At 39.0% G+C, this 22,092-nt stretch overlaps 2 protein-coding genes and 1 long non-coding RNA gene across 6 annotated transcripts in view; 1 reads left to right on the top strand and 2 right to left on the bottom strand.

The window, feature by feature from the left end:
• Nucleotides 1–114, bottom strand: part of LOC127906210 (hepatitis A virus cellular receptor 1-like) — an 8,596-nt gene extending 8,482 nt beyond the window's left edge. The window contains exon 1 of the mRNA XM_052457488.1: nt 110–114. Within this exon, the coding sequence (XP_052313448.1) occupies nt 110–114 (5 nt within the window). The remainder of the gene's footprint in view (nt 1–109) is intronic.
• Nucleotides 115–251: 137 nt separating this feature from the next.
• Nucleotides 252–1,702, top strand: LOC127932967 (uncharacterized). Of its 4 annotated transcripts, none has more exons than XR_008146510.1 (4): nt 252–512; nt 677–760; nt 847–926; nt 1,029–1,702. It is a non-coding gene; the product is annotated as an uncharacterized LOC127932967 (long non-coding RNA). The 4 variants fall into 4 exon arrangements; XR_008146507.1 differs by having other exon boundaries at nt 635–760; XR_008146509.1 differs by lacking the exon at nt 677–760.
• Nucleotides 1,703–10,048: 8,346 nt separating this feature from the next.
• Nucleotides 10,049–19,782, bottom strand: LOC127932966 (integrin beta-like protein A). The gene is made up of 5 exons (XM_052528981.1): nt 19,363–19,782; nt 14,342–14,532; nt 13,941–14,078; nt 13,390–13,528; nt 10,049–10,582 (listed from the first exon to the last, which is right to left on the bottom strand). Exons 1-5 carry the CDS (start codon nt 19,486–19,488, stop codon nt 10,577–10,579), a joined length of 600 nt encoding a protein of 199 aa, XP_052384941.1. The 5' UTR covers nt 19,489–19,782; the 3' UTR covers nt 10,049–10,576.
• Between the last annotated feature and the right edge of the window lie 2,310 nt (nt 19,783–22,092).

Raw genomic sequence — 22,092 nt, 5'->3', positions numbered from 1 at the left:
GAGATGTGTTGATTGGTTGATTGGTTGCTAATTGTCTCAAACATGCATTTCAACTAGCATCTGTAAGTAACAGTGAGACTAGCAGAACACCAGAAAGGGGATCATTAACCTCATGCTGTAGTGAAACTGTACCCACCACTTGTGTTTCCAACCCTGACGATCAGACAGCGCAGCTCAGAGTGATACGTGAAACTGAGAAGATCAACAGAACAACTGTTAAACTGTTCAGATCTTTGTGAAAGAGCATTTTATAAAACATTACAAAACCAAACAAACCACATACCATTGGTTTAATGAAACATATCAAAACCAAACAAACCACATACCATTGAAGGGAAAGGCAGGTTAAAACCAAACACACCACTTACCATTGAAGGGAAAGGCAGGTTAAAACCAAACACACCACTTACCATTGAAGGGAAAGGCAGGTTAAAACCAAACACACCACATACCATTGAAGGGAAAGGCAGGTTAAAACCAAACACACCACTTACCATTGAAGGGAAAGGCAGGTTAAAACCAAACCACACCACATACCATTGAAGGGAAAGGCAGGTTAAAACCAAACACACCACTTACCATTGAAGGGAAAAGGTTAAAACCAAAACACACATACCATTGAAGGGAAAGGCAGGTTAAAACCAAACACACCACTTACCATTGAAGGGAAAGGCAGGTTAAAACCAAACACACCACTTACCATTGAAGGGAAAGGCAGGTTAAAACCAAACACACCACTTACCATTGAAGGGAAAGGCAGGTTAAAACCAAACACACCACTTACCCATTGAATTGGGAAAGGCAGGTTAAAACCAAACACACCACTTACCATTGAAGGAAAGGCAGGTTAAAACCAAACACACCACTTACCATTGAAGGGAAAGGCAGGTTAAAACCAAACACACCACTTACCATTGAAGGGAAAGGTTAAAACCAAACACACCACTTACCATTGAAGGGAAAGGCAGGTTAAAACCAAACAAAACCAAACAGGTTAAAACACACACCACTTACCATTGAAGGGAAAGGCAGGTTAAAACCAAACACACCACTTACCATTGAAGGGAAAGGCAGGTTAAAACCAAACACACCACTTACCATTGAAGGGAAAGGCAGGTTAAAACCAAACACACCACTTACCATTGAAGGGAAAGGCAGGTTAAAACCAAACACACCACATACCATTGAAGGGAAAGGCAGGTTAAAACCAAACACACCACTTACCATTGAAGGGAAAGGCAGGTTAAAACCAAACACACCACTTACCATTGAAGGGAAAGGCAGGTTAAAACCAAACACACCACTTACCATTGAAGGGAAAGGCAGGTTAAAACCAAACACACCACTTACCATTGAAGGGAAAGGCAGGTTAAAACCTAGTCAGTTGCACAACTGAATGGATTCTACCAAAAATGTGTCTAAATGTACATTTAACTGATCGTCTTGATAGAAGCCTACAGAAATTATGGATTATACTAGTTTATTTTGTGCCTTTATTTAATCAGGTAAGTCATTATGTTGTGCTATACGTTTCCAGTTGAAGTGGCAGCAGACTGACCTGTCGTTCACTCCCTGAGCGATGAAGCACACAGGATAGTACCCTCCCTCCTCATCCTCAGTGGGCGTCCATCTTAGAAGGTACTCTCCTGGGACAGTGGTGTTCTCTGTGATACTGGAAGGTCCGCTCACCAACAGCTCTGAAACCCTGAAACACACAGGGAGAAAACAATATAATGTCATTATTATTATATATTTATTATATATTTATTTTTTATGTATTATATATTTATTATATATTTATTATATATTTATTTTATATTTATTATATATTTATTATATATTTATTATATATTTATTATATATTTATTTTATATTTATTATATATTTATTTTATATTTATTATATTATTATTATTATGTTTCATTATGAACCCCATTAGCTTATGCAGCAGCTACTCTTCCTGGGGTCAAAACATGCAACATGACATTTACACGTAACATTAATAGACAAGACAAGATCAAGGACAGAACTGCATCACTTCAAAATGTGAATCAAACAAATAAAAAAGTCCTGTATTGAAATGGAAAGTGTTAAATGTTGAAGCTAAAAATAGCTTGAACAATGCTGACATGATTATCCCTACTTGAGATGCCAGATCAGGAACCACATCAGTTTATGTATTGACTGTAGATGCCAGATCAGTTTATGTATTGACTGTAGATGCCAGATCAGTTTATGTATTGACTGTAGATGTCAGATCAGTTTATGTATTGACTGTAGATGCCAGATCAGTTTAGATTCAGATGTCAGATCAGTTTATGTATTGACTGTAGATGTCAGATCAGTTTATGTATTGACTGTAGATGTCAGATCAGTTTATGTATTGACTCTAGATGTCAGATCAGTTTATGTATTGACTGTAGATGCCAGATCAGTTTATGTATTGACTGTAGATGCCAGATCCTTAATGTATTGACTGTAGATGTCAGATCAGTTTATGTATTGACTGTAGATGCCAGATCAGTTTATGTATTGATGATGCCAGATCAGAGTATTGACTGTAGATGTCAATCAGTTTATGTATTGTCTGTAGATGTCAGATCAGTTTATGTATTGACTGTAGATGCCAGATCAGTTTATGTATCGACTGTAGATGTCAGATCAGTTTATGTATTGACTGTATTGACTGTAGATGCCAGATCAGTTTATGTATTGACTGTAGATGAATCAGTTTATGTATTGACTGTAGATGCCAGATCAGTTTATGTATTGACTGTATTGTAGATGCCAGATCAGTTTATGTATTGACTGTAGATGCCAGATCAGTTTATGTATTGACTGTAGATGCCAGATCAGTTTATGTATTGACTGTAGATGCCAGATCAGTTTATGTATTGACTGTAGATGTCAGATCAGTTTATGTATTATGTATTGACTGTAGATGCCAGATCAGTTTATGTATTGACTGTAGATGCCAGATCAGTTTATGTATTGACTGTAGATGTCAGATCAGTTTAAGTATTGACTGTAGATGCCAGATCAGTTTATGTATTGACTGTATTGACTGTAGATGCCAGATCAGTTTATGTATTGACTGTAGATGCCAGATCAGTTTATGTATTGACTGTAGATGTCAGATCAGTTTATGTATTGACTGTAGATGTCAGATCAGTTTATGTATTGACTGTAGATGCCAGATCAGTTTATGTATTGACTGTAGATGCCAGATCAGTTTATGTATTGACTGTATTGACTATAGATGCCAGATCAGTTTATGTATTGACTGTAGATGTCAGATCAGTTTATGTATTGACTGTAGATGCCAGATCAGTTTATGTATTGACTGTAGATGCCAGATCAGTTTATGTATTGACTGTAGATGCCAGATCAGTTTATGTATTATTGATGCCAGATGTTTATGTATTGACTGTAGATGCCAGATCAGTTTATGTATTGACTGTAGATGTCAGATCAGTTTATGTATTGACTGTAGATGCCAGATCAGTTTATGTATTGACTGTAGATGCCAGATCAGTTTATGTATTGACTGTAGATGCCAGATCAGTTTATGTATTGATAGATCAGATCAGTTTATGTATTGACTGTAGATGCCAGATCAGTTTATGTATTGACTGTAGATGTCAGATCAGTTTATGTATTGACAGATCAGTTTATGTATTGTAGATGCCAGATCAGTTTATGTATTGACTGTGATGCAGATCAGTTTATGTATTGACTGTAGATCAGATCAGTTTATGTATTGACTGTAGATGCCAGATCAGTTTATGTATTGACTGTAGATGCCAGATCAGTTTATGTATTGACTGTAGATGTCAGATCAGTTTATGTATTGACTGTAGATTGATCAGTTTATGTATTGACTGTAGATGCCAGATCAGTTTATGTATTGACTGTAGATGCCAGATCATATGTATTGACTGTAGATGCCAGATCAGTTTATGTATTGACTGTAGATGTCAGATCAGTTTATGTATTGACTGTAGATGCCAGATCAGTTTATGTATTGACTGTAGATGCCAGATCAGTTTATGTATTGACTGTAGATGCCAGATCAGTTTATGTATTGACTGTAGATGCCAGATCAGTTTATGTATTGACTGTAGATGCCAGATCAGTTTATGTATTGACTGTAGATGCCAGATCAGTTTTGTATTTGTAGATTCAGTTTATGTATTGACTGTAGATCCAGATCAGTTTATGTATTGACTGTAGATGCCAGCTGCTGTAGATGTCAGATCAGTTTATGTATTGACTGTAGATGCCAGATCAGTTTATGTATTGACTGTAGATCCAGTTTATGTATTGACTGTAGATGCCAGATCAGTTTATGTATTGACTTAGATCAGATCAGTTTATGTATTGACTGTAGATGCCAGATCAGTTTATGTATTGACTGTAGATGCCAGATCAGTTTATGTATTGACTGTAGATGCCAGATCAGTTTATGTATTGACTGTAGATGCCAGATCAGTTTATGTATTGACTGTAGATGTAGATCAGTTTATGTGTAGATGTCAGATCAGTTTATGTATTGTGTAGATGTGATCAGTTTATGTATTGACTGTAGATGATCAGTTTATGTATTGACTGTAGATGTCAGATTAGATGTCAGATCAGTTTATGTATTGACTGTAGATGCCAGATCAGTTTATGTATTGACTGTAGATGTCAGATGTATGTGTATTGTAGATGCCAGTCAGTTTATGTATTGACTGTAGTGCCAGAGAACCATATGTTTATGTATTGACTGTAGATGTGTTTATGTATTGACTGTAGATGTGTCAGTTTATGTATTGACTGTAGATGTCAGATCAGTTTATGTATTGACTGTAGATGCCAGATGTTTATGTGTGTAGATGCCAGTGTGTGTGTAGATGTGTCAGTTTATGTATTGACTGTAGATGTCAGTCAGTTTATGTATTGACTGTAGATGCCAGTCAGTTTATGTATTGTGTAGATGTGTCAGTTTATGTATTGACTGTAGATGTCAGATCAGTTTATGTATTGTGTAGTGATGTGTGTATTGTGTAGATGCCAGTGCCTGTAGATGTGTCTCTTCAGATCACAGTGCCAGATCAGTTTATGTATTGCTGTAGATTCCATAAGGTGTATTTGTAGATCTCAGTTTTTTAAATCTGATTGTACGGCAGATCAGTTTATGTATTGAAGATGCAGATCAGTTTATGTATTGACCCAGCAGTTTATGTATTGACTGTAGACACGTTTATGTATTGACTGTAGATGCCAACTGTATTGCATTTAGTTTAAACCCCAGTTTATGATTTTAGTCTCTACCTAGATCGATCAGTTTATGTATTGTGTAGATTCCAGTTTATGTTTCCTTTCTCTTGACGATGGACTGTATTGGTAGATGCCAGTTTATGTATTGACTGTAGATCTGACAGTTTAGTGATTTCAGATCAGTTTATGGGTAGATGGTCTGACTGTATTTGCCAGCGTTTTAGAGCAGTCAGCACCCTGGGCTGGTCGATGTGTGTGTGTGTGTATGTGCCAGTGTTTATGTGTGTGTGTGTGTGTGTGTGTGTGTGTATGTGTGTAGATGCCAGATGTGTGTTGTGGTGTGTGTGTGTAGATGTGTGCGTTGGTATTGACAGGAACATGTAAGGGAAGAGCAACAACCCGCTGGGTAGGTACTATAAACCTCCATACAGGATGTCACAGTTTTATGTATTGACTGTAGATGGGGTCCACTGAGAGACAAACCATGGAGTTGAGATACAACACACAGCATCATGTTTTTCAGTATAAATCATTACCACAACTCCTCTACCTATCGGAGTGGCTACGTGGACTGGGGTTGCTCTGAAACTCTGCATAAGTGATGTTAATGAACATTCACTACATCTACTACCATGGAGTTGAGACAACAAGCCATAGGCATCATCTTATTCTCTATGAAGAGAAACAACTTGTTAGAAACTACCTGATATAAAGATAAACTACCTAGATTTAAACTACCTAGATATAAAGATAAACTACCTGATATAAAGATAAACTACCTGGATATAAACTACCTAGATATAAAGATAAACTACCTGGATATAAAGATAAACTACCTAGATATAAAGATAAACTACCTGGATATAAAGATAAACTACCTAGATATAAAGATACACTACCTGGATATAAAGATAAACTACCTGGAGATAAACTACCTGGATATAAAGATAAACTACCTGGATATAAAGATAAACTACCTGGATATAAAGATAAACTACCTGGATATAAAGATAAACTACCTGGATATAAAGATAAACTACCTGGATATAAAGATAAACTACCTGATATAAAGATAAACTACCTAGATATAAAGATAAACTACCTGGATATAAAGATAAACTACCTGGATATAAAGATAAACTACCTGGATATAAAGATAAACTACCTGGATATAAAGATAAACTACCTGATATAAAGATAAACTACCTAGATATAAAGATCAACTACCTGATATAAAGATCAACTACCTGGATATAAACTACCTGATATAAAGATAAACTACCTAGATATAAAGATAAACTACCTAGATATAAAGACAAACTACCTGGATATAAAGATAAACTACCTGATATGAAGATAAACTACCTGATATAAATATAAACTACCTGGATATAAAGATAAACTACCTGGATATAAAGATAAACTACCTGGATATAAAGATAAACTACCTGATATGAAGATAAACTACCTGATATAAATATAAACTACCTGGATATAAAGATAAACTACCTGGATATAAAGATAAACTACCTGGATATAAAGATAAACTACCTAGATATAAAGATAAACTACCTAGATATAAACTACCTGATACAAAGATAAACTACCTAGATATAAAGATAAACTACCTGGATATAAAGATAAACTACCTGGATATAAAGATAAACGACATGGATATAAAGATAAACTACCTGGATATAAAGATAAACTACCTGGATATAAAGATAAACTACCTGGATATACAGATAAACTACATGGATATAAAGATAAACTACCTGGATATAAAGACAAACTACCTGGATATAAAGATAAACTACCTGATATAAAGATAAACTACCTGATATAAATATAAACTACCTGGATATAAAGATAAACTACCTGGATATAAAGATAAACTACCTGGATATAAAGATAAACTACCTGGATATGAAGATAAACTACCTGATATAAAGATAAACTACCTGGATATAAAGATAAACTACCTGGATATAAAGATAAACTACCTGGATATAAAGATAAACTACCTGGATATAAAGATAAACTACCTGGATATAAAGATAAACTACCTGGATATAAAGATAAACTACCTGATATAAAGATAAACTACCTAGATATAAAGATAAACTACCTGGATATAAAGATAAACTACCTGGATATAAAGATAAACTACCTGGATATAAAGATAAACTACCTGGATATAAAGATAAACTACCTGATATAAAGATAAACTACCTAGATATAAAGATCAACTACCTGATATAAAGATCAACTACCTGGATATAAAGATAAACTACCTGGATATAAAGATAAACTACCTGATATAAAGATGAACTACCTAGATATAAACTACCTAGATATAAAGATAAACTACATGGATATAAAGATAAACTACCTGGATATAAAGATAAACTACCTGGATATAAAGATAAACTACCTGATATAAAGATAAACTACCTGATATAAAGATAAACTACCTGGATATAAAGATAAACTACCTGGATATAAAGATAAACTACCTAGATATAAAGATAAACTACCTGGATATAAAGATAAACTAACTAGATATAAAGATAAACTAACTAGATATAAAGATAAACTACCTAGATATAAACTACCTAGATATAAAGATAAACTACCTGATATAAACTACCTAGATATAAAGATAAACTACCTAGATATAAAGATAAACTACCTAGATATAAAGATAAACTACCTAGATATAAACTACCTGGATAAAAATATCAACTTCCTAGATATAAACTACCTAGATAAAAGATAAACTACCTAGATATAAAGATTAACTACCTAGATATAAACTACCTAGATAAAAGATAAACCTAGATATACAGATAAACTATATAGATCATATATGTACCTCTCACTGCAAACTGAACAGGTAGTTTGCAGAGTGTGTTGTTTGAGGTCCTGATAGATTGAGATCCGTCAGTATAGGAGAGAGAGATGGACTGAGTCGGGAAATCCTCCATCACTAACTGAACTGCATATGTTCCAGTGGTACGACTGTTGCCCCAAAATGACAAGGTGCAGTTCTGAGGGAGACAAGATAAAAACAAGATTACATTTGTTATTGCTAAATACATGTTTGACTTTTAAATCAACTATATAAACCTATAGATTCTTGAAGGACATAATAATGCCTTATGATCTTATTTCAACTGTCGTAAAAAATACATTTACAGGAAAGTCACTAGGTAATCCAAGGTTCTCCTATCAGAATGGAAGCCTGTTGCTACCTGGTTCTCCTACCAGAATGGGAGCCTGCTGCTACCTGTTTCTCCTATCAGAATGGGAGCATGTTGCTACCTGGTTCTCCTATCAGAATGGAAGCCTGCTGCTACCTGGTTCTCCTATCAGAATGGGAGCATGTTGCAACCTGGTTCTCCTATCAGAATGGGAGCATGTTGCTACCTGGTTCTCCTATCAGAATGGGAGCATGTTGCTACCTGGTTCTCCTATCAGAATGGGAGCATGTTGCTACCTGGTTCTCCTATCAGAATGGGAGCATGTTGCTACCTGGTTCTCCTATCAGAATGGGAGCATGTTGCTACCTGGTTCTCCTATCAGAATGGGAGCATGTTGCTACCTGGTTCTCCTATCAGAATGGGAGCATGTTGCTACCTGGTTCTCCTATCAGAATGGGAGCATGTTGCTACCTGGTTCTCCTATCAGAATGGGAGCATGTTGCTACCTGGTTCTCCTATCAGAATGGGAGCATGTTGCTACCTGGTTCTCCTATCAGAATGGGAGCATGTTGCTACCTGGTTCTCCTATCAGAATGGGAGCATGTTGCTACCTGGTTCTCCTATCAGAATGGGAGCATGTTGCTACCTGGTTCTCCTACCAGAATGGGAGCATGTTGCTACCTGGTTCTCCTATCAGAATGGGAGCATGTTGCTACCTGGTTCTCCTATCAGAATGGAAGCCTGCTGCTAGCTGTTCATCCTATCAGAATGGGAGCCTGCTGCTACCTGGTTATCCCATCAGAATGGAAGCCTGCTGTTACCTGGTCATCCAATCAGAATGGGAGCCTGCTGTTAGTAACGGTGAATTAGCTAGCGTCTTTTAGTGCCTTTTCTGCATCCATCCTTGACTTTCCCTAAATAAGCATTTTAAATGAACACATACATGTTTCTAGAATTTCGATATCACAAACAGTTTTAGTAAGACAATTCTTATTTATTTATTTTTGAGTGAAATATATTAAATCATTCTAATTCCACCTATAGAGTCACATGCAGGTAAGACATTTTTCAGTCTTTCTATATAGCATCAGCAGAGCAGATTCTGAGTTTTCCAGAACACTCTTAAAATGCCAACTCTTAAAATGTAAGAGATTTCAAAAAATCTATTTTTCCAAGAAGAACCACCTCTCCTCTGCACTCCAGAAGTGAGCAAACTAATGAAAATGCTGCTGTATCTATGAAATATCTCTATTTTTGTATTCTAATGTCACCCAAGACCTTCATAAACACACCTTCGGTGTTATTTTTTCAGATAGAATATGGACGTGGCTGGACGGCGTGCGCTGTTATGAACAGTCAGATAGTTCTCAACAATGACAAGTAGCTGACATGTGGGGGAATCGTAGATGGCTCGTTTCAGCTCGATGTATCTTGTTATAAATACCATGTCTTGTTTTGAGGTGTTTTGACTGATGTCATGTCTATGTTAATATGGCAAAAATAATATCTAGCTATCTAACCAACAACTGTAATGATGGATGTGAGAGACAACAAGAGTTCATTGTGAAAGTCTATTTATGTTGTCAACAAGATTCAACGGAGAAAACGACTTTACCCCAGTCCTCAGCAGTCCAGTCCTCAGCAGTCCAATCCCTGTACCTTTTGCAGAATATCAGTCTGTCCCTGATGTTTTTCCTGGAGAGAAGTGGCTTCTTTGCTGCCCTTCTTGACACCAGGCCATCTTCCAAAAGTCTTCGCCTCACTGTGCGTGCAGATGTACTCACACCTGCCTGCTGTCATTCCTGAGCAAGCTCTGTACTGGTGGTGCCCCGATCCCGCAGCTCCTGGTGCTTGCTGGACTTTCTTGGGCGCCCTGAAGCCTTCATCACAACAATTGAACCGCTTTCCTTGAAGGTGCAATCTTACTGGCAGCAATATCCTTGCCTGTAAAGCCCTTTTTGTGCAAAGCAATGATGACGACACGTGTTTCCTTGCAGGTTACCATGGTTGACAGAGGAAGAACAATGATTCCATGCACCACCCTCCTTTTGAAGCTTCCAGTCTGTTATTCGAACTCAATCAGCATGACAGAGTGATCTCCAACCTTATCCTCACACCTGTGTTAACGAGAGAATCACTGACATGTGAGCCGGTCCTTTTGTGGAAGGTCTGAAATACAGTGGAAATGTTTTTTTGGGGATTCAGTTTGCAACTTTGCAATTAGTTGCAATTCATCTGATCACTCTTCATAACATTCTGGAGTATATGCGAATTGACATCATACAGACTGAGGGAGCAGACTTTGTGAAAATGAATATTTGTGTCATTCTCAAAACTTTTGGCCACGACTGTAGACCACATTGTGGTCTGATGTCCCCAGGGGATGTCTGGTGGTGGCAGAAAGCGTATTTGGTCCCACAAGTCAAGAGTCCTATTTTTCCTAGAGTGACATTTCACATACTGGTGGTATGTGTGCAGGATTTTGTGCAAAGAAAAGTTGTTAAAATCCCCTGAAATAGATTTGGGTGCGTCGGGGGGATTCCAGTTTCTACTACAGATTAAGAATCATCTCTGATGCCTTTGTTATATTAGCTTTAGGTTGAATGTACACAACAGTAACAGTAACAAACAATTAGGGGAACTCACAGGGAAGATAGTAAGGTCGCAGTGACACAGAAAGCAGTTCAATGTCGGGGGTACAGAGTCTCTCTCTTACCAGGGTCGATCAAAATGCCTTGGCATGTTAAATGACAATTTCCTGCCTTGGCTGCCTGATCCGTTTCCCCTTACCTGAGTGGCATGATAGTGGCATGTTGAATGACAGTAACCTGCTTTGGCCAGCTGGTTGTTGCCTTGGCATGTTGAATGACAGTAACCTGCCTTGGCCAGCTGGTTGATGCCTTGGCATGTTTGTTAAATGACAGTAACCTGTTTTGGCCAGCTGGTTGTTGCCTTGGCATGTTAAATGACAGTAACCTGCTTTGGCCAGCTGGTTGCTGCCTTGGCATGTTGAATGACAGTAACCTGTTTTGGCCAGCTGGTTGTTGCTTTGGCATGTTAAATGACAGTAACCTGCTTTGGCCAGCTGGTTGATGCCTTGGCATGTTAAATGAGAGTAACCTGCTTTGGCCAGCTGGTTGTTGCCTTGGCATGTTGAATGACAGTAACCTGCTTTGGCCAGCTGGTTGCTGCCCTGCTCTGTTACAATGCCAGTAACCTGTTTTGGCCAGCTGGTTGTTGCCTTGGCATGTTAAATGAGAGTAACCTGCTTTGGCCAGCTGGTTGTCGCCTTGGCATGTTGAATGACAGTAACCTGCTTTGGCCAGCTGGTTGCTGCCTTGGCATGTTGAATGACAGTAACCTGCTTTGGCCAGCTGGTTGCTGCCCTGCTCTGTTACAATGACAGTAACCTGTTTTGGCCAGCTGGTTGTTGCCTTGGCATGTTGAATGACAGTAACCTGCTTTGGCCAGCTGGTTGCTGCCCTGCTCTGTTACAATGACAGTAACCTGCTTTGGCCAGCTGGTTATTGCCTTGGCATGTTGAATGACAGTAACCTGCTTTGGCCAGCTGGTTGCTGCCTTGGCATGTTGAATGACAGTAACCTGCTTTGGCCAGCTGGTTATTGCCTTGGCATGTTGAATGACAGTAACCTGCTTTGGCCAGCTGGTTGCTGCCCTGCTCTGTTACAATGACAGTAACCTGCTTTGGCCAGCTGGTTGCTGCCCTGCTCTGTTACAATGACAGTAACCTGCTTTGGCCAGCTGGTTGTTGCCTTGGCATGTTGAATGACAGTAACCTGCTTTGGCCATCTGGTTGCTGCCCTGCTCTGTTACAATGACAGTAACCTGCTTTGGCCAGCTGGTTGCTGCCCTGCTCTGTTACAATGACAGTAACCTGCTTTGGCCAGCTGGTTGTTGCCCTGCTCTGTTACAATGACAGTAACCTGCTTTGGCCAGCTGGTTGTTGCCTTGGCATGTTGAATGACAGTAACCTGCTTTGGCCAGCTGGTTGCTGCCTTGGCATGTTGAATGACAGTAACCTGCTTTGGCCAGTTGGTTGTTGCCTTGGCATGTTGAATGACAGTAACCTGCTTTGGCCAGCTGGTTGTTGCCTTGGCATGTTGAATGACAGTAACCTGTTTTGGCCAGCTGGTTGCTGCCCTGCTCTGTTACAATGACAGTAACCTGCTTTGGCCAGCTGGTTGTTGCCCTGCTCTGTTACAATGACAGTAACCTGCTTTGGCCAGCTGGTTGTTGCCTTGGCATGTTGAATGACAGTAACCTGCTTTGGCCAGCTGGTTGCTGCCTTGGCATGTTGAATGACAGTAACCTGCTTTGGCCAGCTGGTTGCTGCCTTGGCATGTTGAATGACAGTAACCTGCTTTGGCCAGCTGGTTGCTGCCTTGGCATGTTGAATGACAGTAACCTGTTTTGGCCAGCTGGTTGCTGCCCTGCTCTGTTACAATGACAGTAACCTGCTTTGGCCAGCAGTTGGCTGTCTTGGGATGTTAAATGACAGTAACCTGCCTTGATGTAACTTGATGCCATTTTGACAGTAACATTCTACTAGTCTAAAAAGTCTTGAGTCTCCTTTGTGTCACCAATGGTGTTTGATGCTCTGTGAACATATTTTCCCCCGTTGTCTTTCCTGCCTCGTGAGAGCAGCCAAATCAGCACAGAAATTGACCGTGGTGATAAATTAACTAGTTGTAGGCACTGATATCATGCAGTTTGGGGGGTTTTAGCCACTTAGCTGTTGTTTTCGGAATAATGAATGTGGTCTTCCAACATGGATTGTTAGAACGTTACAGTCAAAATGGCTGCTCATTGGGCAGCGAGGACTGGCAGCTAATTATCTATTCCTTTTCACTACTATCGTCATCATAGTCTATTGTTGCTTGTGTTGTTCTATTTGGATACTAACCTCTCGTAGAGTGAAGTCATTAGGAAGGTCACTTGATGTGACACACTCGCCCGTTGGTACTGCATATCTGCACCTGACCTCATCCCCGTCTGGATCAAACGACAACAGGTTGAAATCTCTTGGACAATTAGCAGGGACACTGAGAGAGAGAGAGAGAGAGAGAGAGAGAGAGAGAGAGAGAGAGAGAGAGAGAGAGAGAGAGAGAGAGACACACAGAGAGAGGGAGAGAGAGAGAGAGAGAGAGAGAGAGAGAGAGAGAGAGAGAGAGAGAGAGAGACACAGAGAGAGGGAGAGAGAGAGAGAGAGAGAGAGAGAGACACAGAGAGAGGGAGAGAGAGAGAGAGAGAGAGAGAGAGAGAGACACAGAGAGAGGGAGAGAGAGAGAGAGAGAGAGAGAGAGAGAGAGAGAGAGAGAGAGAGAGAGACAGAGAGAGAGAGAGAGAGAGAGATTAAATGAATTGAATTGAATTGATTGAATACACCACACAGATTGATAAAATCACTTGTTCGTCAAACTAAATAATTTAACAGCGAGAAGTGGTAGTATTTACCGCATCAGAGGTACGACAGTGGTCTGTGGAGATCGGTTGACTGTCTTCGTGTCAGACCTGACCCCAAGATCCACAAGAGTCAACAGCCTCCAAGCACTAACAGAATTAACATTGTTTATCCAGTTCCCGCCATTCAATCTGTAATGATAAAGAGACAAAGGTGAAAGGTGAGTTCCAAAAACACATCCTAAACACTGTTGTTATGATGTTCATCACGTACAATACTGTGTCTTTTAACTAATGTGTGTTTTGTCCTTTCTGATGGGACATGTTGGACATATTGTCTGTAACTACTTTGGTAACCAGGATAAAATAACGTAGCTGTTCCCTGTTACTACAAATCAGGTCCATAAACACAGTGGTAACGGATGGAAGATCTGAATAGAAAAGAAAACACTCACAGCAGATCAAAGGTCTTTGTGTTATTGGAGACGTGTCGAGTCATGACTCCCTCTGTCTGACACCAGTCCTCAGATATCGCCTGGTCCACGGTGTTAACCACTAAACTGATCTCATTCCCACAGTCCTGACACAACCAGGTATCAGTTTGGCAGACGGTAGAGTGGAAGGTTGTCTTGTAACGGAGCTCCACCTGCAACGACACACTTCATTAAACAACCACTTCAGACACATTGCAAGACGGCCGTCTTTAACAAGTGTGCAACCTAGATAAATGTTCTCTTTGGTAAGGAGGGTAAGTAATAAATAGTAGTGGGTATAAGTAGTGAATAGTAGTGGGTATAAGTAGTGAACATGAGTGTGTATAAGTAGTGGGTATAAGTAGTGAATAGGAGTGGCCATGAGTAGTGAATAGTAGTGCGTATAAGTAGTGAATAGTGGTGGGTATAAGTAGTGGATAGTAGTGGGTATAAGTAGTGAATAGGAGTGGCCATGAGTAGTGAATAGTAGTGGGTATAAGTAGTGAATAGTGGTGGGTATAAGTAGTGAATAGTAGTGGGTATAAGTAGTGAATAGTAGTGGGTATAAGTAGTGAATAGAAGTGGGTATAAGTAGTGAATAGTGGTGGGTATAAGTAGTGAATAGGAGTGTGTATAAGTAGTGAGTATAAGTAGTGAATAGTAGTGGGTATATGTAGTGAATAGTAGTGGGTATAAGTAGTGAATATGAGTGGGTATAAGTAGTGAATAGGAGTGGGTATATGTAGTGAATAGGAGTGGGTATAAGTAGTGAATAGGAGTGGCCATGAGTAGTGAATAGTAGTGGGTATAAGTAGTGAACATGAGTGTGTATAAGTAGTGGGTATAAGTAGTGAATAGGAGTGGGTATAAGTAGTGAATAGTGGTGGGTATAAGTAGTGAATAGTAGTGGGTATAAGTAGTGAATAGTAGTGGGTATAAGTAGTGAATAGTAGTGGGTATAAGTAGTGAATAGTAGTGGGTATAAGTAGTGAATAGTAGTGGGTATAAGTAGTGAATAGTAGTGGGTATAAGTAGTGAATAGGAGTGGGTATAAGTAGTGAATAGGAGTGGGTATATGTAGTGAATAGAAGTGGGTATAAGTAGTGAATAGGAGTGGGTATAAGTAGTGAATAGGAGTGGGTATATGTAGTGAATAGAAGTGGGTATAAGTAGTGAATAGGAGTGGGTGGATGTAGTGAATAGTAGTGGGTATATGTAGTGAATAGTAGTGTGTATATGTAGTGAATAGGAGTGGGTATAAGTAGTGAATAGTAGTGGGTATAAGTAGTGAATAGGAGTGGGTATATGTAGTGAATAGTAGTGGGTATAAGTAGTGAATAGTAGTGGGTATAAGTAGTGAATAGAAGTGGGTATAAGTAGTGAATAGGAGTGGGTATAAGTAGTGAATAGTGGTGGGTATAAGTAGTGAATAGGAGTGTGTATAAGTAGTGAGTATAAGTAGTGAATAGTAGTGGGTATATGTAGTGAATAGTAGTGGGTATAAGTAGTGAATATGAGTGGGTATAAGTAGTGAATAGGAGTGGGTATATGTAGTGAATAGTAGTGGGTATAAGTAGTGAATAGTAGTGGATATAAGTAGTGAATAGTAGTGGGTATAAGTAGTGAATAGGAGTGGGTATATGTAGTGAATAGTAGTGGGTATAAGTAGTGAATAGGAGTGTGTATAAGTAGTGAGTATAAGTAGTGAATAGGAGTGTGTATAAGTAGTGAGTATAAGTAGTGAATAGTAGTGGGTATATGTAGTGAATAGTAGTGGGTATAAGTAGTGAATATGAGTGGGTATAAGTAGTGAATAGGAGTGGGTATATGTAGTGAATAGGAGTGGGTATAAGTAGTGAATAGGAGTGGCCATGAGTAGTGAATAGTAGTGGGTATAAGTAGTGAACATGAGTGTGTATAAGTAGTGGGTATAAGTAGTGAATAGGAGTGGGTATAAGTAGTGAATAGTGGTGGGTATAAGTAGTGAATAGTAGTGGGTATAAGTAGTGAATAGTAGTGGGTATAAGTAGTGAATAGTAGTGGGTATAAGTAGTGAATAGTAGTGGGTATAAGTAGTGAATAGTAGTGGGTATAAGTAGTGAATAGGAGTGGGTATAAGTAGTGAATAGGAGTGGGTATATGTAGTGAATAGAAGTGGGTATAAGTAGTGAATAGGAGTGGGTATAAGTAGTGAATAGGAGTGGGTATATGTAGTGAATAGAAGTGGGTATAAGTAGTGAATAGGAGTGGGTAGATGTAGTGAATAGTAGTGGGTATATGTAGTGAATAGTAGTGTGTATATGTAGTGAATAGGAGTGGGTATAAGTAGTGAATAGTAGTGGGTATAAGTAGTGATTAGTAGTGGGTATATGTAGTGAATAGTAGTGGGTATAAGTAGTGAATAGTAGTGGGTATAAGTAGTGAATGGAAGTGGGTATAAGTAGTGAATAGGAGTGGGTATATGTAGTGAATAGTAGTGGGTATAAGTAGTGAATAATAGTGGATATAAGTAGTGAATAGTAGTGGGTATAAGTAGTGAATAGGAGTGGGTATATGTAGTGAATAGTAGTGGGTATAAGTAGTGAATAGTAGTGGGTATAAGTAGTGAATAGGAGTGGGTATAAGTAGTGAATAGTAGTGGGTATAAGTATTGAATAGTAGTGGGTATAAGTAGTGAATAGTAGTGGGCATGAGTAGTGAATATGAGTGGGTATAAGTAGTGAATAGTAGTGGGTATAAGTAGTGATTAGTAGTGGGTATAAGTAGTAAATAGTAGTGTGCATGAGTAGTGAATATGAGTGGGTATAAGTAGTGAATAGTAGTGGGTATAAGTAGTGATTAGTAGTGGGTATAAGTAGTGAATAGGAGTGGGCATGAGTAGTGAATATGAGTGGGTATAAGTAGTGAATAGTAGTGGGTATATGTAGTGAATAGTAGTGGGTATAAGTAGTGAATATGAGTGGGTATAAGTAGTGAATAGGAGTGGGTATATGTAGTGAATAGGAGTGGGTATAAGTAGTGAATAGGAGTGGCCATGAGTAGTGAATAGTAGTGGGTATAAGTAGTGAACATGAGTGTGTATAAGTAGTGGGTATAAGTAGTGAATAGGAGTGGGTATAAGTAGTGAATAGTGGTGGGTATAAGTAGTGAATAGAAGTGGGTATAAGTAGTGAATATGAGTGTGTATAAGTAGTGAATAGTAGTGGGTATATGTAGTGAATAGTAGTGGGTATAAGTAGTGAATATGAGTGTGTATAAGTAGTGAATAGGAGTGGGTATATGTAGTGAATAGTAGTGGGTATAAGTAGTGAATAATAGTGGATATAAGTAGTGAATAGTAGTGGGTATAAGTAGTGAATAGGAGTGGGTATATGTAGTGAATAGTAGTGGGTATAAGTAGTGAATAGTAGTGGGTATAAGTAGTGAATAGGAGTGGGTATAAGTAGTGAATAGTAGTGGGTATAAGTAGTGAATAGTAGTGGGTATAAGTAGTGAATAGTAGTGGGCATGAGTAGTGAATATGAGTGGGTATAAGTAGTGAATAGTAGTGGGTATAAGTAGTGATTAGTAGTGGGTATAAGTAGTGAATAGGAGTGGGCATGAGTAGTGAATATGAGTGGGTATAAGTAGTGAATAGTAGTGGGTATAAGTAGTGATTAGTAGTGGGTATAAGTAGTGAATAGGAGTGGGCATGAGTAGTGAATATGAGTGGGTATAAGTAGTGAATAGTAGTGGGTATAAGTAGTGAATAGGAGTGGGTATAAGTAGTGAATAGTAGTGGGTATAAGTAGTGAATAGTAGTGGGTATAAGTAGTGAATAGTAGTGGGTATAAGTAGTGAATAGGAGAGGGTATATGTAATGAATGGGAGAGGGTATATGTAATGAATGGGAGAGGGTTTAGGTAGTGAATGGGAGAGGGTTTAGGTAGTGAATGGGAGAGGGTATATGTAGTGAATAGGAGAGCCATACATGACAAAGAACACTAGAGGGCAGCAAACATACACCGCAGACCAAAGGCAAACGTTGTGCGTTCAAAACACCTGGTAATATACATTTAGGTGCATTTGTTTCGTTCAATTTTACAGGTCATTTTGGAAATCTATGGAAACGTTAGTAAGTTATGTATTCAGAATTGTTTTTTTTTCATATTCTTTATATCTATGTCCATGTTCACCTTTAGTTTGTAACACAATGTAGTTCAGCAGAAAATAGCCCAATAAAAAACCATCTAATCAACAATGACGTAATCACCCATTAACTCTACAACTCTACCAACTATTGACTTTTGTCATAACTGCGACTGCGACTGGGGGCAGTTTGGCCCCAAAACATTTACATCAAAGATCAACAGAGATATATTGAATATTTAAATATACAAGATATCACATGCTGAAACACTCAGCAACAATATCACTAAATTGATGGTTTATATTTACCATAATGTTTCATTGCTTTGTTTTACAGATTTATGATGTGAATTTTTGTATTATTTTATATATTTTATGTGTTACGAAAACTACTTGAATGTTTTCAAAATTCTGGTAGTTTACCGGTACATTATGGTAGTTTAGTGATGCATTCTGGTAGTTTACTGGTACATTCTGGTAGTTTAGCGGTACATTCTGGTATTTACTGGTACATTTAGAAAACACTTAAGAACACTTAAAACTGCATTAGGTAGAAACCTGAGTTATAGTTATAGATCTATAGAAAACATTTAAGAACACTTAAAGCTGCAATACGTAGAAATGTGAGTTATAGATCTGTATTTTTGTGTCTTTTACTGTCTGTTTTGTACACCAGCTTCAAACAGCTGAAAATACTATATTGTTGGTTATTGAAAAGATATTTCACAGCAGTATAAATCTAAACTATACATGCTTGTTTTGTCACAAACTGGAATTAGGCAAACTATTAGAATTGTAGCAACCAGGAAATGGCAGGATATTTAATAGGAAGCATCATCATTGTCATTGGTCTTATTGGTCTTCATTGGTCTCACCCTGTAGGTTCCGTCTGGGTTGGTCCCTCTGGGGTTGAAGGTCATGGTTCCTCCTAAGAAGTGGGAGGCCCAGGAGCAGGAGACCATCAGCAGTAGCAGTAGTAGTGAGGACTGGGAGGGAGACATGCTGTCTGTCTCTCTCTGTCGATCTGTCCGTTTGTCTGTCTGTCTGTCTGTCTCTCTCTGTCTGTCTGTCTGTCTCTCTGTCTCTCTCTCTCTGTCGATCTGTCTGTTTGTCTCTCTGTCTGTCTGTCTGTCTGTCTGTCTGTCTGTCTATCTGTCTGTCTCTCTCTCTGTCGATCTGTCCGTTTGTCTCTCTGTCTGTCTGTCTCTCTCTGTTTGTCTGTCTGTCTATCTGTCTGTCTGTCTCTCTCTGTCTATCTGTCCGTTTGTCTCTCTGTCGATCTGTCTGTCTCTCTCTCTGTCTGTCCATCTGAGTCTCTCTGAGATCAGACTCTGCTTTAATAGACACATGTTCAGTAGAGGCACATGCGCACATTAATCTGCAAGCACACTGAACTGCCCACACACACACACACACACACACACACACACACACACACACACACACACACACACACACACACACACACACACACACACACACACACACACACACACACACACACACACACACACACACACACACACACACACACACACACACACGCACACTTTAATCACCAGACTGCTGATGGAATCCCAGTGTGGTAAAAGATTGTTGTTTGTAACTTGAATAGATTCAGGGCAAGATACCGGAGCTGACATTAAGGCGTCATGGCAACTGGGCTCACACTGGTTCAATCAACATTGTTTCCACAAGGAAATGGTTCAATGAAATTATCTGGAACCAACGTGGAATAGATGTTGAATTGACGTCTGCACCCAGTGGGAGGTGTTCCTGGAACAATGTCAGGAGTTGAAATGAAAAACACACTTTCTTTTGTTTGCAAACTTTGCATTACATTACAAATACAACATACAACATAGATAATTACAATAATAAACAACTTTAAAAAAGATTTTACAATGTTACATGTACAGGGATGAATGTCAAAAGTCAACATCTGACCAATAGCAGAGAGTAACAGACAGTACCAGACAATAACCAACACTAACTGACAGTAACAGGCAGTAACAGGCAGTAACAGACAGTACCAGACAGTAACAGGCAGTAACAGGAAGTAACAGACAGTAACAGGCAGTAACAGGCAGTAACAGGCAGTAACAGGCAGCAACAGACATCAACAGACAGTAACAGACAGTAACAGGCAGTAACAGACAGTAACAGGAGGTAACAGACAGTAACAGACAGTAACAGACAGTAACAGGCAGTAACAGACAGTAACAGACAGTAACAGACAGTAACAGACAGTAACAGGCAGTAACAGACATCAACAGACAGTAACAGACAGTAACAGACAGTAACAGACAGTAACAGACAGTAACAAGCAGTAACAAGCAGTAACAGACAGTAACAGGCAGTAACAGACAATAACAGACAGTAACAGACAGTAACAGACAGTAACAGACAGTAACCAACACTAACAGACAGTAACAGGCAGTAACAGACAGTAACAGGCAGCAACAGGCAGCAACAGACAGTAACAGACAGTAACAGACCATAACAGGCAGTAACAGGCAGTAACAGGCAGTAACAGGCAGCAACAGACATCAACAGACAGTAACAGGCAGTAACAGACAGTAACAGACAGTAACAGACAGTAACAGGCAGCAACAGACAGTAACAGACAGTAACAGGCAGTAACAGACAGTAACAGGCAGTAACAGACAGTAACAGATAGTAACAGGCAGTAACAGACAGTAACAGACAGTAACAGACAGTAACAGACAGTAACAGGCATCAACAGACAGTAACAGGCAGCAACAGACATCAACAGACAGTAACAGGCAGTAACAGACAGTAACAGGCAGTAACAGACAGTAACAGACAGTAACAGGCAGCAACAGACAGTAACAGACAGTAACAGGCAGTAACAGACAGTAACAGATAGTAACAGGCAGTAACAGACAGTAACAGACAGTAACAGGCAGTAACAGACAGTAACAGACAGTAACAGGCATCAACAGACAGTAACGGACAGTAACAGGCAGTAACAGACAGTAACATGCAGCAACAGACATCAACAGACAGTAACAGGCAGCAACAGACATCAACAGACAGTAACATACATCAACAGACAGTAACAGACAGTAACAGACAGTAACAGGCAGTAACAGACAGTAACAGGCAGTAACAGGCAGCAACAGACATCAACAGGCAGTAACAGACAGAATGAGATACCGGGTAGGGAATGATTTACATTCTGACTTTACATTCTGACTTTACATTCTGACTTTACTAATTTATAACTTACATTCTGACTTTACATTCCGAGTTTTTTAAACTTTTTTAACAAATCAAAAACTGAAAAATTGGGCGTGCAAAATTATTCAGCCCCCTTAAGTTAATACTTTGTTGCGCCACCTTTTGCTGCGATTACAGCTGTAAGTCGCTTGGGGTATGTCTCTATCAATTTTGCACATCGAGAGACTGACATTTTTACCATTCCTCCTTGCAAAACAGCTCGAGCTCAGTGAGGTTGGATGGAGAGCATTTGTGAACAGCAGTTTTCAGTTCTTTCCACAGATTCTCGATTGGATTCAGGTCTGGACTTTGACTTGGCCATTCTAACACCTGGATATGTTTATTTTTGAACCATGCCCATT

This window comes from Oncorhynchus keta, chromosome 11 (genome assembly GCF_023373465.1).
Source record: "Oncorhynchus keta strain PuntledgeMale-10-30-2019 chromosome 11, Oket_V2, whole genome shotgun sequence".
Lineage (NCBI taxonomy): Eukaryota > Metazoa > Chordata > Actinopteri > Salmoniformes > Salmonidae > Oncorhynchus > Oncorhynchus keta.
This window is presented reverse-complemented; position numbering and strand designations above follow the sequence as displayed.

Excerpts from the sequence above, each read along its gene's own strand:
- LOC127932966 (XM_052528981.1), bottom strand. The coding sequence starts at position 19,488 with ATGTCTCCCTCCCAGTCCTCACTACTACTGCTACTGCTGATGGTCTCC. Across the intron at positions 14,079-14,341 it reads ACAAAGACCTTTGATCTGCT|ATTGAATGGCGGGAACTGGA; the intron begins GTGAGTGTTTTC and ends TTATCATTACAG. Across the intron at positions 13,529-13,940 it reads ACTGTCGTACCTCTGATGCG|TGTCCCTGCTAATTGTCCAA; the intron begins GTAAATACTACC and ends TCTCTCTCTCAG.